We start from the raw sequence: 14,820 nt of genomic DNA, 5'->3' as shown, positions 1-14,820 counted from the left end.
CACACCACCAACGGACATGGGAACAATAACCGACAGAGGGAACAGAGGGCACATATATAACATACTAATCAGGGGAAATGGGATCCAGGTGTGTGTAATCAGACAAGACCGGGGTTGATGATAATGAATCCCGTTCAGTGAAGCCTAGAAAGCCGGTGACGTAGACCTCCGGAACTGGTGAACAGAATGAGCAGCAGTACCGGGGGGGGATCCGTGACAAGTATACCGTATATACCTGTATACCGGGGTATTTGAAAAAAGCCACGGGATGGTTTTTCAATACCATCAAAACTATTTATTAAACGTTTTTCAATAAATTTGAATATTTGTTGCTACTTTTTAAGCTAACACCTGCAGTCAACTTGTGCAATACGTTAGGATATAAAGAAGATTGCGTTCTTCATATCACCTGTCACATTATTTTACATGATGAAGTTTCCGTAGTTCCCCAGTTGAGCCAGCCACGTGTTTGTTTATAAATAGCACAACAGGAGAAAGCGGGAGCTGGTGAGTCCATAGCATTCTATATCTATCGGCGAGTCTCTTTTGTGCAGAGCACATGAGGTGATGAAGTTACACTTGTATGCAATTCCCTACTAAATGTTTGCCATCAGATATCTTATAATTAATTACTTTCTGCCAGAAGTCAAAGACCTCTGGAAGAGCTCATTTTATCCCTGTGCTTCCTACCAGTGTTTTTTGTTCTCCTTCATTATTCTGCTACACATGCTGCTCTTCCTTCAGAAACGCATTCATCACAACTTTGTTTATTTGCACAATTTATAACTTTATGAGCCGGATTTGCCTGTCTTTGCAATTCGTTTGTTAGCACATAGTTAAGTGTCATTGTGATTTTGCTATTAGTTTGTGCTAATTGTGTTAGCGTTCTGGTAATACAGGTCCAATAGGCTTTTCTTGCATTTTTAGCAAATCCTTGTGTGCTATGCCTGTAATACCGTAAATGCCAGGATAAGAGAAGGACGGTATGATAATATTAAAATCTGGATAATGCCCAAGCCTAACATCAACTTCTATCAAGTACAGTACCACATTGTGTTAAAAAAAGTAAATGAAAGGTGTTGAATGTGATGTTGATGAAATGTGCAGAAGTAGTTACCTCAGACAGATAGCAGGACAGGACTCATACAGGGGATTGGTTAGTCCAACAGACAGCCCAACGATTAGTGCAATGACAGCGTGCAGTATCAATAGAACAAAGCCAAAGATGAAGAGTTTCTGCCAAGGACAGAAACAAAGTGGTTAGATTAGGTTTATAGTGCATGACCCAAAACACTACACTGATTTTAGTGAAAACAATATTCTGTCAATGCCTGTGGATTTGGGACATGGAGACATTTTGACATTCAATTTAGACATTAGATATTAGTGATGGGGGAAAAAAATTGATAGTTACATATCAGGGTATTATTATGTGTATATAGTGAGCAATAAAATCATAGTATTGAATCACAAATTGTCACGAATATCACCGAAGGTGGCTCCCCTTCCTGTTCGGGTGGCGCTCGGCGGTCGTCGTTGCCGATCTACTAGCTACTACCGATCCCTTTTCCTTTTGTTTGGTCTAATTGGTTTCACCTGTTCCTTGTTTACGGTTTTGGGTTGGGGTTATTTAAGTTCAGTTAGCCTGCCTGTGTTCGTGCTTGTTTACGGTTTTGGGTTGGGGTTATTTAAGTTCAGTTAGCCTGCCTGTGTTCGTGCTTGTTTACGGTTTTGGGTTGGGGTTATTTAAGTTCAGTTAGCCTGCCTGTGTTTGTGCTTGTTTACGGTTTTGGGTTGGGGTTATTTAAGTTCAGTTAGCCCGCCTGTGTTTGTGCTTGTTTACGGTTTTGGGTTGGGGTTATTTAAGTTCAGTTAGCCCGCCTGTGTTCGTGCTTGTTTGGGGTTTTGGGTTGGGGTTATTTAAGTTCAGTTAGCCCGCCTGTGTTCGTGCTTGTTTACGGTTTTGGGTTGGGGTTATTTAAGTTCAGTTAGCCCGCCTGTGTTCGTGCTTGTTTGGGGTTTTGGGTTGGGGTTATTTAAGTTCAGTTAGCCCGCCTGTGTTCGTGCTTGTTTGGGGTTTTGGGTTGGGGTTATTTAAGTTCAGTTAGCCTGCCTGTGTTCGTGCTTGTTTACGGTTTTGGGTTGGGGTTATTTAAGTTCAGTTAGCCTGCCTGTGTTCGTGCTTGTTTGGGGTTTTGGGTTGGGGTTATTTAAGTTCAGTTAGCCTGCCTGTGTTCGTGCTTGTTTGGGGTTTTGGGTTGGGGTTATTTAAGTTCAGTTAGCCTGCCTGTGTTCGTGCTTGTTTGGGGTTTTGGGTTGGGGTTATTTAAGTTCAGTTAGCCTGCCTGTGTTCGTGCTTGTTTGGGGTTTTGGGTTGGGGTTATTTAAATTCAGTTAGCCTGCCTGTGTTCGTGCTTGTTTGCGGTTTTGGGTTGGGGTTATTTAAGTTCAGTTAGCCTGCCTGTGTTCGTGCTTGTTTGGGGTTTTGGGTTGGGGTTATTTAAGTTCAGTTAGCCTGCCTGTGTTCGTGCTTGTTTACGGTTTTGGGTTGGGGTTATTTAAGTTCAGTTAGCCTGCCTGTGTTTGTACTTGTTTGGGGTTTTGGGTTGGGGTTATTTAAGTTCAGTTAGCCCGCCTGTGTTCGTGCTTGTTTGGGGTTTTGGGTTGGGGTTATTTCAGTTCAGTTAGCCCGCCTGTGTTCGGGCTTGTTTGCTGTCTTTGGTCCAGGAGTGTTCCTGTCTTTTGGATTTTCCGCTGTACAGCGTATGTACCAGTGTATTACATTTTGGAGTGTTTTACGCCTGTGTTTGGCGTCACCCTCTTTGTGCGCTGTGATTGTACGGAATAAAGTGTTTTTTCCGAATCCTCTGCTCTCTGCGCCTGACTCCACACCCATCACTCTTTGAAGCCTGACACAAATATCATATTGGCACCTAAGTATCGTGATAATATCGTCATATCGTGAGGTCCTTGGCAATGTAGACATTCTGTCTGGCATTTTAAATCTTATCAGTATATAATACTGAAATAATATTCTTCTTCTGACCAAATCATTCAGAGCTATTGCATTGGTTAAAAGAGTATTCACTTGAGCAGTATTATATAGTATTATTAGTAGATACACCATGTGACCTTCCGTTTGGGGAAATGGAGACTTACCCTCTGGGATTTTTTCTAGTATCTCAAAGCTTTTTTGGTCTCCTCTTTGGCACGGCCTATGTACTCGGCTGCGTTGGAGACATTCTTCTCTATGTTGTTGACCATATCCCCCTTTTAGACAACACCACATGAGTTCCATATAGTTTTGACAAAAAACAGAACTAATAATATTCTGGACAGCTTTACAGTACTGCGCTACAATACCTGATTCTCCACCAGCATGGCCATGTCCATGAACATGGCATGGAGCTCCCTGATGCTGGACTCCAGGTTGATGATATCCTGGTGCCGTGACTCAATCTCATTCTCGGCCTGCCGCGTGATCTGAGAGTCCAAAATAATCTGAGGGAGGGGTTGGGAGACAGGACGACAGCCAATGAGACAGTATAATTAATTCAAATACATACATATGGGATGATTGGTGTTGCATTTACACAGAATATTATTTGTCTTGGAATACGTTCAAACCACCACCTGAGTTATCTTGGTATACTAGATAGTGTTGGTAGTTGTCTGATTTGTCCTAAGAAAATAATGGATATGAGGAAGTAGCACCCAACAAAAGCTGGAGATTGAGGAGGAACTTAGATCAGATGTAAAAATGGATGAGTTTCCTCTCTCCAGCATGTCCTCCAGTTCCTCATTGCTAGTCACTCTCCCAGCTAGAACCAGGAAAGAAAATAATTTCACCAGACAGGTGCTAAAGCATCAGCAGAAAACAAAAAACATATTCTCTCTTTTCTATGGGGAGAATAGTCTCTGTAGTCATAACCACAGTGTTATGATCTATGGCGGCTATTCCTCTGAGGGAATCAACCCTCACTGCCTAACATGATCAAACCCACAGTGGCTTACAAGCAACCCGGGATCATGTAAGCCCTTCCGCCCCAGTGAATACAGTATATATAACCTATGATCAACGATTACTATACAGCACAGCCATGAGCCCGCCACTGGCCATGTGACCAGCTTCTCTATAGACAGGTATAGAGACAACACTAACACACTTCTCTTCCATCTGGTCTTTGCAGTAGTAGAGATTTTCATTAGGAGTATCCTAAGGGACTGGAGAGGTTACATCTATTTTTGTCATCATCAATTATTCTCATTCAAGACAAATACTCCATATGAACAATACATGGGTTTCTGCCATGGTTTCTTTACAGCTAGTCTCTTTAGCATCTCAAGCCAAATCCTTGACTATCATCCTATATTTTATGTGGCCGTAGTCTGATTGGTCTAATGGCCTCATTATCCATACCATGACAATAAACAATAACATAGAGTGGAACCTGAATCGTTGTGCTATCTGACGATAGGCAATAGGCAATCATATGATAGTTTGATTGGAATTGTGAACACTGTAGCTGATGTGTTATTATTTGTGGGAAAGAAAGCTGCTTGGTGTGGTCGGTTTCCTTTCCGTGTTCCTGTCTGCCCTGCTGCTGGCCCAGTTTGTGACTCACTTATCTCCAGCTGTCTCTGGATCCTTCAATTGCTTCTCTCCCTAAACGACACTTGAGTCTCGTACTGAGTCATGACATCCACAAACTTCCTGGAGAGCACTGTGTGCTGTGGGGTTAGAGAAGGTAAGGTAAGGAGAGGATAGAGGAAAGAGAGCTTCAACCACGAGCAACAGTAAAGCGGATAAAGGCTCAAACTTTTGAATGGGTGAGATGTCGAACAGCCATGTCAAAATATGGTGGCAGATAGGGCTGGGCGATATGGTCAAAATCTCATATCCTGATATACAGTTGAAGTCGGAAGTTTACATTCACTTAGGTTGGAGTCATTAAAACTCATTTTTTCAAACACTCCACAAGTTCCTTGTTAACAAACTGTAGTTTTGGCAAGTCGGTTAGGACATCTACTTTGTGCATGACACAAGTAATTTTTCCAACAATTGTTTAGTTCACTTACAATTCACTGTTTCACAATTCCAGTGAGTCAGAAGTTTACATACACTAAGTTGACTGTGCCTCTAAACAGCTTGGAAAATTCCAGAAAATGATGTCAAGGCTTTAGAAGCTTCTGATAGGCTAATTGACATCATTTGAGTCAATTGGAGGTGTACCTGTGGATGTATTTCAAGGCCTACCTTCAAACTCAGTGCCTCTTTGCTTGACATCATGGGAAAATTAAAAGAAATCAGCCAAGACCTCAGAAGAAAAATTGTAGACCTCCACAAGTCTGGTTCTTCCTTGGGAGCAATTTCCAAATGCCTGAAGGTACCACGTCCATCTGTACAAACAATAGTACGCAAGTATAAACACCATGGTACCACGCAGCCGTCATACCGCTCAGGAAGGAAACGCGTTCTGTCTCCTAGAGATGAACATACTTTGGTGAAAAAAGTGAAAATCAATCCCAGAACAACAGCAAAGGACCTTGTGAGGATGCTGGAAGAAACAGGTACAAAAGTATCTATATCCACAGTAAAACAAGTCCTATGTCGACATAACCTGAAAGGAAGAAGCCACTGCAAAAACCGCCATAAAAAAGCCAGACTACGGTTTGCAACTGCACATGGGGACAAAGATCGTACTTTTTGGAGAAATGTCCTCTGGTCTGATGAAACAAAAATAGAACTGTTTGGCCATAATGACCATCGTTATGTTTGGAGGAAAAAGGGGGAGGCTGGCAAGCCGAAGAACACCATCCCAACCGTGGAGCACGGGGGTGGCAGCATCATGTTGTGGGGGTGCTTTTCTGCAGCAGGGACTGGTGCACTTCACAAAATAAATGGCTTCATAAGGGAGGAAAATGATGTGGATATATTGAAGACATCAGGCAGGAAGTTAAAGCTTGGTCGCAAATGGGTCTTCCAAATGGACATTGACCCCACGCATACTTCCAAAGATGTGGCAAAATGGCTTAAGGACATCAAAGTCAAGGTATTGGAGTGGCCATCACAAAGCCCTGACCTCAATCCCATAGAACATTTGTGGGCAGAACTGAAAAAGCGTGTGCAAGCAAGGAGACCTACAAACCTGACTCAAGTTACACCAACTCTGTCAGGGGGAATGGGCCAAAATTCACACAACTTATTGTGGTATGCTTGTGGAAGGCTCCCCGAAACGTTTGACCCATGTTACACTATTTAAAGGCAATGCTACCAAATACTAATTGAGTGTATGTAAACTTCTGACCCACTGGGAATGTGATGAAGGAAATAAAAGCTGAAATAAATCATTCTCTCTACTATTATTCTGACATTTCACAGTCTTAAAATAAAGTGGTGATCCTAACTGACCTAAGACAGGGAATTTTTACTACGATTAAATGTCAGAAATTGTGAAAAAGTTAAATGTATTTGGCTAAGGTGTATGTAAACTTCCGACTTCAACTGTAGGTCATTTCACTTCACGATAATGATACATATCACGATATACACATTTTCTGTAAATTCAATGAATAAATAGTTTATTTAACATGACCACATGTAAAGGCCTATTTCTTATTACATTTTGAATTATACTCATCAAATAAAAGGTATTTGCATTTGGTACCTTGGGTAGAGTGTTGGCACCAACTCACGATACCCCTGTTTCTCAACCGTGTAAATTGGGGCCATGACTTTGCAGATGTAAGTTGTAACGGCAGCTGTTATCTCCTTCCATCTTCGTGATTCTTTGCCATATGCTGTGTCGCGGGCAAAAGCCTCTTGCAATGTCTGAGTTGGGGGTTTGTTTTGAGCACTCGACTGTACTTTTTTGGGTCTCATCCGTAGACTCTCTCCGTAATGTTTCACTTGATTCTTGCGTAGGTGGTAAAAAAAAGGTTAGTGGTGTTTGAGCCTGTTGTCAGGACCGGCCTGCGGCATTTTTTTGCAGAGGTCTGTGTCAGACTTTTCATACCCAAACCACGTCCATGCGACCGAAGTAGCCCCTATTTTAGGTACGGTCTCTGTGCTCTGTGTCACGTTCACTCTCCTCCATGTTTGTTTGTGTTGAAAATGTCCTTCCACACGACACGTGTGAACGCAAAGCGACATCCAATTGACAAAAAATATTGCCGTAAAGAGTGTAATTTGCGACACAACGAAATAAAGAATAAAGCATAATATGAAACAATATATTTACACAATATATATTGACATATCGCCCAGTCCTAGTGGCAGACATGGTAAACTTATACAGGTATACAGGTATGTTAGCCTCCAAGAATCTCTCTGCCCTTAATCACAACCTTTTAGAATTCGCAAAAATGTGACTGACCTGGGTTTTTTGAATGCGGAAATCAACTGAGGCCCTGTTAGAAACATCATCCTTGGGCAGGCTCTGCTCCATAGCAACAGAGAACAGAAAGAACAGTGATTACAGTAGCTATAATAACACCTCAGACAAATCTCCCACATCTACCTTTCTAAATCTAGCGAGCAGCATTTGGGATAGGCATTTGATCCTGTCATAATAATGACAAAATGACAACAAAAAACATTTGTTTAAATGTGCTATACGTGGTGGTGGTGATAAACTTCCATTTTAGATTAAGTCTCACAGAGTTGGCATTGCTTGTGATCTCATTGGTCAACCGGTCAAGTTCATCTTTCATCTCTTCAGGAAATATCAGCGACAGAAAATAAATGCATTATTGCACATTTCCAAAATTGTCCTGGAAAAATATTAGCATGAATCATATCACCTGGCAACGCTTCTATAACAATAGTAACCTATTCTTCATATTTATATGGATAAGAAACACTACACCTACCACCCACTGGGCAGAAGTCAATTCCAATGACTGTTCCATGTTGGTTCAACATAATTACATTGAAATGACTAACATTCCCAGTTAGTATTATTGTGTAGCAGATGGTTGATACTGTGTTACTCTGCTGGTAATACTGATGCTGCTGTGTTGCATCATAGAGTCAACTGAGGGCCTTTGTCCATGCAGGCCTTGATTAGCTCCTCATGCCTATTCAGTCTCCACAGTGGATCAACTCTGAACAAGCACAGCGTAACTTGTCCAAGCCCTCAGTAAAATGGCCCTGCTGCTGCTAGAGAGGTCAGCCAAAGCCCACCCACAGACTGGTCTACGAAGGCTGGGCCATGGCATTGATTTCTATACAGGCTTCCAGACATCGAGCCATCTATTTGTATTGAGTCATGTGTTTCTTCCTGAAGGAGGACAATGATGTTAGAGGAAGTAAGAACGTTTATTTTTGTTATTATGACTTTAGAAGTCACCATGCAAATACCAAAGGCCTATATTTTGTCATGCAAAAGTTTTGAATTCAACACTTTAAATTGCATACTTTTGTAGTACAGGGAAAATAAATGTTGAAAACAAATAGGGGAGGAGCAACAACATAGCTACATCTCAAACCGTCTTCACTTTGGGAACGTGGCGGAATAGCCTAATACACTTTATTTATTTACCCCTTTTTCTCCCCAAATTCGTGGTATCCAATTGGCCTCATCGCTGCTACTCCCGTACGGACTCAGGAGAGGCGAAGGTCGAGAGCCGTGCCTCCTCCGAAACACAACCCAACCAAGCCGCAGTGCTTCTTGACACAATGCCCACTTAACCCGGAAGCCAGCTGCACCAATGTGTCGGAGGAAACACCATACACCTGGCGACCGTGTCAGCATGCACTCCGCCCAGCCTGCCACAGGAGTTACTAGTGCGCGATGGGACAAGGACATCCCTGCCGCCAAACTCTCCACTAACCCATACGACGCTGGGCCAATTGTGCGCCCCCCGTGGGTCACCCGGTCACGCCCGGCTGCGACAGAGCCTGGACTCGAACCCAGAATCTCTAGTGCCACACCACTGCGCCACTCAGCAGGCCTGTCTGACAGAGGGTTTTAATTGATGATGAACTTACTCTGATCTGGATTGGGTGCAGACAGGATCATGCTGTGCCTCTTCCTCACCTCATCCACTTCAGAAGATATCTTATCAATCTGCCTCCTAACCTCTTCCACCTGAGTCATGCACATACAGTTTCAATGCACAGACACTTGCAATATTTTACAGTAATCATCTAGCTCATCTGAAAACAAACAGTACTGACTTGCCCTTCTGAATGACATCCTCCTCTGCTTGTGTTCTGCTCTGTCAAGACAAAAGTGTGAAGACACAGTCCATTGTTAGGGAGTAAAGCCTCTTGCACACTGCCCATAAATGTGAGGCTTAGTACTGTGTGAAAAGCAAATAAGTTGACAAGATATTGAAGACAATGATATTATAATGACATGGCATATTATTAGCCTGGCTGACTCGACTCACGTGATGTCAACTAGGGTTGCATTCCCTAGACCTAGAGAATATAAAATAATACAATAGAAGGCTACATTAATGCCTTATTAGATCAGTGACATCATATTAGTATGCTACATGTACTTATTGCGGTTAATTCACCCAACCGGCCCTTCATCGCTATGTTCGATGCGTTTTTGACTGGCTAACGTTAGCTAAGTAATGCAAGCACTTATCAACTCCATCGCATCTAGCTCTGGTACAAGTGGCTAGCTAACTTTGCTTGCTAGGTCTGAGTTCAACAAACATCCATTTCGATTTGGCATGACATGGGGAAAGTTTATTCTCTTTCAATCATTAGCTAAGGAAACGTAGTCCAAGTTTGCTAGCTAACTATCTGGTTGTGGCAGACAACATATTCGCATGATGCTCCTACAAACTTGTCGGAATGGGATACGCCTCTCCTCTGCCAGAGGAGGCTCGCACCCAGCACTACTCCTGCGACTGCAGTTGTTGTTCAAGTTATTGGCCACACAGTGGCGATGTTTAATAACATACTGTATAATGTGCGGTTATCTCCTTTCCTTTTCCCGCCATGATTCATCTGGACGCAGGTGATTCCAAATCTACCGGCCAATTTCCAACATGTAAGAATGGTTTATTTTAGACTAGGTTGTAGTTGTAGTAATTACATTTCTATGTTCAGGCCATTAGTCTACAATAGGCCCAGCGGATAAAGAACATGAAACAGGAGTCACAATTAGATGAAGGCATCCTGCATCCTACAGCGATGGATTTGATTTCAGGTATGAGTACAGTAGATAGGCCTGCCAGTAAATTACTAGACTAATTAATGTCGATTTTCCTGAGAATGTCTACTTTCAATTCACTCAATCCAATTTAGGTCTATCTAAGGAATTCGATTGGGCTTCATACCTGCTTACATCAGTGCATCTGAATATGTGCCTTTTCTATTCCCTTCATAAAGATGACAGTCCAAATAAATAGCCTAAAATACAGTCAGCATCCATCCATGTACATCAGCATCACTGTCCGTTATGTTGTGACAAGTCAAAAGGACACAGCTCTGTAATTTTGTAGATTAAATCTGTATTGGTTTTTATGTTTTTTAAATAGATTTTGGACAGTAGGCCTATGCGCACGCCATTGTCTCTAATTAGGCTACGCACTTGATATTTGCTATTTACTCACACTAGGCCCCACCTTGGGTTCCAATGCTCTAAAAAATGACATCACGTTTTGTATTCCCACATCCAATCGAACAGCCCGGAGAATTCCTCCACTCAGTGCAAACCTAGTATAGACAGACAGCAGAGCGCATCAAGCAACAAGTACCCAAATCCGTCGCTGAAATAGTGCAATATTTCTTATTCTGTATTGAGAGACATGGAATACCAACTTTTGGGGAAATTTTGAATGGACACGCACTTTATAATGATGATGTCTACCGCTTAGTTTTATTGCAGTTTTACAAAATGTTAAGTTTTGGGAGAAAGTTTTCTTTATTGGAGACGTGGACTAATAAATACCCAGAGAAGAAGATTGCTTTTTTTTTCAGCATCTTGGAATAATGATTTATGCTTTCTGGATCGATCGTTCATTGGGGATTTAAACAACAATAATCATTATATATATGTATATATATAGAATATTGTTGTAGTTGTAATCAAGCCATGGAACTATTATTCGAAATCCTGTTTGTAACTACTTTTGTCACGTTGATTCGGGTAATTTAAACAGTTGTTTTTTTAATGTCCTTCACCATTATGTGTTGGAAGACTACTGCAATGTTGCAATGTTGAGTTCATTTGATTTATTTACAGGTTAATGGTGAAGTAAAGCCAAATCCTTCCAAGCATCCAGGTAAATCGAGTTATACTTCATGTGGATTCCATTAGCTTGATGTTCTATATTGTGTCTGAAATTAACCTACAGCATATGATGAGTATTATTGGTAATTTAGCTAAATATATAAAATGTTGGGATGATGAATTATTGGTTATGGTAATAGTGGTTTATTAAGCAATACAAAATGTGTTTATTGAATGAGATACCGAAACAGCAACAATTGAGCTGTATCGTTTATCTTTTTAATCCTAAAAGACACACTGAGCAATGCCAGGAACATAACTAATTGAAATAGCATGATTAGGGAGAAGTCCCATCTGGAGCTATGTTCACCCATGAACTCTCCATCCAGGCCTGCAGGTCTTGGCCACGGCCTCACACTATTGGCCGCTGGATTCGGTGGACGGGATCCATGGACTGTGGGACCAGATTGGAAACAGACCAGGTCATGTTAATGGAAGTGATATAAGTATGTGCATAGTCCTATACTTAGGAATAGAATACCCAGTCTTTTATATTCTTTATCTGCATGGCCTACAGCTGTTATTCACTCCTACTTTCAATTCACCTTTTTGTCCGTCTTGCAGCCACCAAGTCCTTGCTTTAAAAGGTGCAGCTGTGTGCAGTGCTCAAATTTGATTACAGTCAAATTTGCAAAAACAAATGAACAAAGTAGAGAGTCAAGACAAGAAGTCTGAAGGCTACCTTACACCCCTGTTAACCCTTGTTAATGTACATCAAAGCACTCTGGTGTTATAATAAACAAAATGGGATAAAAAGCTTATCCTTCACCCCCAGGTATATTTGATGCAGACTATCCAGATTAATGCTAAGACTATTAAATGAACTGTCTTGTTTGCTAAACTGATTTCCAAAAACCTTACTGTAATATTTTAACTATGGAAGCACCAATAACATTCCTAAATGGGACAATAATTGTGAAGCATCAGGTCTAGAACGGTTTTGGAATATTTCCACACAAAATGTGCTTTGATCCTAAAAAAAAGGGGGGGGGGGGTAATGATTGATCTGTTCCTCCTTGAGCACTGTTTACTGAGCCCAACATCACACTTAATCTCATCCCTGCTCACGCACCACATCCCTCACAAGTGTCTGCGTTTGACTCTCACTGGTCTGGTGTGTCCTCTGGTTGTTTTGTGTTATTCATGTGTATGTATGTGAATCACCTTTTTCTCCCTTGTCTGTTTGTTTTCTATGTTTCATCCAGCTCTCCAAATCCACAAGCACACTGTGCTACCTTCCTCCCATAACTCTTCCTCTGTGTATACCAATGACTCTGCCTACACTAACATTTCTGCAACAGTAGGTGAGGAAAATCACTGCTCACTGAAATTAATTTGTGTGTGTAGTCAGTCACCCTGTTCTGTTGGTGTTACTGTAGTGCTATCTATCATGTTAAGGTTATTCAGTGGCCATTGTTCTGTACGTTGTGTACCAGCCCAATAGTTGCCATGAGTGTGCCACACACTGTTACCTGAAGTTGTTGAATTTGTCTGTGTCTGTGTGTGTGTGTGTGTGTGTGTGTGTGTGTGTGTGTGTGTGTGTGTGTGTGAGAGACAGTTGTTTTCTTCACTGGAAAAAGAGCAGAGACTGCAGTGTGTAAATCGTGATTAGACTAGCTTTGAGTATGGAGGTTATCATATCTGTTTCTAGAATGCTGTAAAGTTGAGCTTGACTTTTGAACCTCAATACATCAGGACAATTTCATTTTGTCTGCTGACATGATTTAAGGCAGGAGAACATCAAAGATAAATCCTTGGGTCGAAGCTGGCTACCGTTCATAAAATGGTAGATCATTATGCAGTGGAAACACCCAACATTTGGTGCAGTTCAGAGAATTTGTTCATAAATCGATGATACTGGTTTGCCTAATTGTTTGCCTATAAAAAGCCTACTTCAGAGACAAATCTGCCTCTTTTTCTCATCAGGCAAAATAATGTTGTTATTTCATCCTCCTGTAGACATAGTTGAAGGGATGGTCAACAAGGGCATCTATCTGAATGGAGATAATGGCGGCACCTTTCTCCACTTTGGGAACTACCAGAACTCCTGCATTAGTGACCCCACTCTGTGTGGTCCTGAGGGTGAGTTCTGCCTCCCTCGATCTCAAAGTAGATGTGTAATATTTTCACAAATCATAAGTGACTATCTAATGGGGTAACTCACACAAATCTAATTTATGGCATTTAATGTAGATCTAAATGTATTATAATTAGCATGATTTGTGGTCTGAAACAATTTCCCCTATTTTTAAATCTTTAATAAATCTATATTCGTATTTTTCAGGGATTACATTTTCCTTCTTTTGGAAGAACCAGGAGGCAGAGTCACGTTTTGCAATAGCCTCTGGAGGGAAAGTCATCTCCAATGGCTTCTCTGTCTATGCCAATGCCTACGCTGGATACGTAGAGTTCTACACACGAGGCAACTCGAAGAGGTGGAGGGCTAACATCAATATACCAGGTATTTAAAGGGATACTTTGGGATTTTGGCAAAGAGGCCCTTTATCTACTTCCACAGAGTCAGATGAACTCATGGATTCCATTTTTATGTCTGCTTTCAGATGTTAGCTTGCTTTAGCACCTCCGGTCATTGCGCTAATGCTAGCAGATACCCATAGACTTCCAGCCATTACGCTAACGCTTGTTAGCATTGGCTCACGAAACTACCTCTAACTACCTTCATACTGGACACAGAAACATAAAAATGGTATCCACAAATCCATCTGACTCTGGGTAAGGATATAAACGGCTTCACTGCCAAAATCCCAAAGTATCCCTTTAAAAAAAGGAAAACCATTAATGTGAAAAAGTTGATCAAATTCATTATGATACTAAACAATAATTAAAACCTTTTTTACATAAACTTCCTGTCCTCCGATGTGGGTGGTGGGAGGAAAAATGAAAAAATATATATATTTGGGGGATTTTTATACATATTCTTATATGAATACATGAGGAATGTATTGTGATTTTCAATAATGTTTTCATTTTTAACCATAAATGTAAATGTTTTGGTTGATTGTATGTAGATGGAGCTACAATCATCAGCAGATACTGTTGGTCCCAGAGAGATGTTATGGATTCAATAATGGACTCAATTAATTCTTTATCTAAAACTATAAATATGTTACTTTTTACTGGAAACCTGTTTCCATATTGTTGTGTAACTACAGTAAATACTGAACAGCATTCTAAATACTGCAAATGTACACTATATATACAAAAGTATGTCGACACCCCTTCAAATGAGTGGATTCGGCTGTTTCAGCCACACCCGTTGCCGACAGGTGTATAAAATCGAGCACACAGCCATGCAATCTTTATAGACAAACATTGGCAGTAGAATGGCCTTACTGAGTGACTTTAAATGTGGCACCGTCATAGGATGCCACCTTTCCAACAAGTCAGATCGTCAAATTTCTGCCATGCTAGAGCTGCCCCGGTCAAGTGTAAATGCTGTTATTGTGAAGTAGAAACGTCTAGGAACAACAACGGCTCAGCCACCAAGAGGTAGGCCAGGCCACACAAGCTCACAGAAGGGGACCATCGAGTGCTGAAGCGT

The 14,820-nt window shown here is 41.3% G+C and overlaps 1 protein-coding gene and 1 pseudogene across 2 annotated transcripts in view; one reads left to right on the top strand and one right to left on the bottom strand.

Annotated features, from left to right (window-relative positions):
• Positions 1-229: 229 nt before the first annotated feature.
• LOC110535060 lies at positions 230-9,101 on the bottom strand (annotated as a pseudogene).
• A 1,558-nt stretch (positions 9,102-10,659) lies between these two features.
• LOC110535948 (adhesion G-protein coupled receptor D1) overlaps positions 10,660-14,820 on the top strand; it is a 44,209-nt gene continuing 40,048 nt past the window's right edge. The window contains exons 1-6 of one of the 2 annotated variants that reach the window (XM_021621356.2): positions 10,660-11,114; positions 11,211-11,250; positions 11,588-11,704; positions 12,464-12,562; positions 13,218-13,340; positions 13,543-13,719. In XM_021621356.2, coding sequence (XP_021477031.2) covers positions 11,061-11,114; positions 11,211-11,250; positions 11,588-11,704; positions 12,464-12,562; positions 13,218-13,340; positions 13,543-13,719 — 610 coding nt within the window. In that variant the 5' untranslated portion in view covers positions 10,660-11,060. The remainder of the gene's footprint in view (positions 11,115-11,210; positions 11,251-11,587; positions 11,705-12,463; positions 12,563-13,217; positions 13,341-13,542; positions 13,720-14,820) is intronic. The other variant, XM_021621357.2, reaches the window with a different exon arrangement.

The sequence above is a fragment of the Oncorhynchus mykiss genome, chromosome 11 (genome assembly GCF_013265735.2).
Source record: "Oncorhynchus mykiss isolate Arlee chromosome 11, USDA_OmykA_1.1, whole genome shotgun sequence".
Lineage (NCBI taxonomy): Eukaryota > Metazoa > Chordata > Actinopteri > Salmoniformes > Salmonidae > Oncorhynchus > Oncorhynchus mykiss.
The sequence above is the reverse complement of the archived record's forward strand: the minus strand, read 5'-3'. Positions and strand labels throughout refer to the sequence as shown.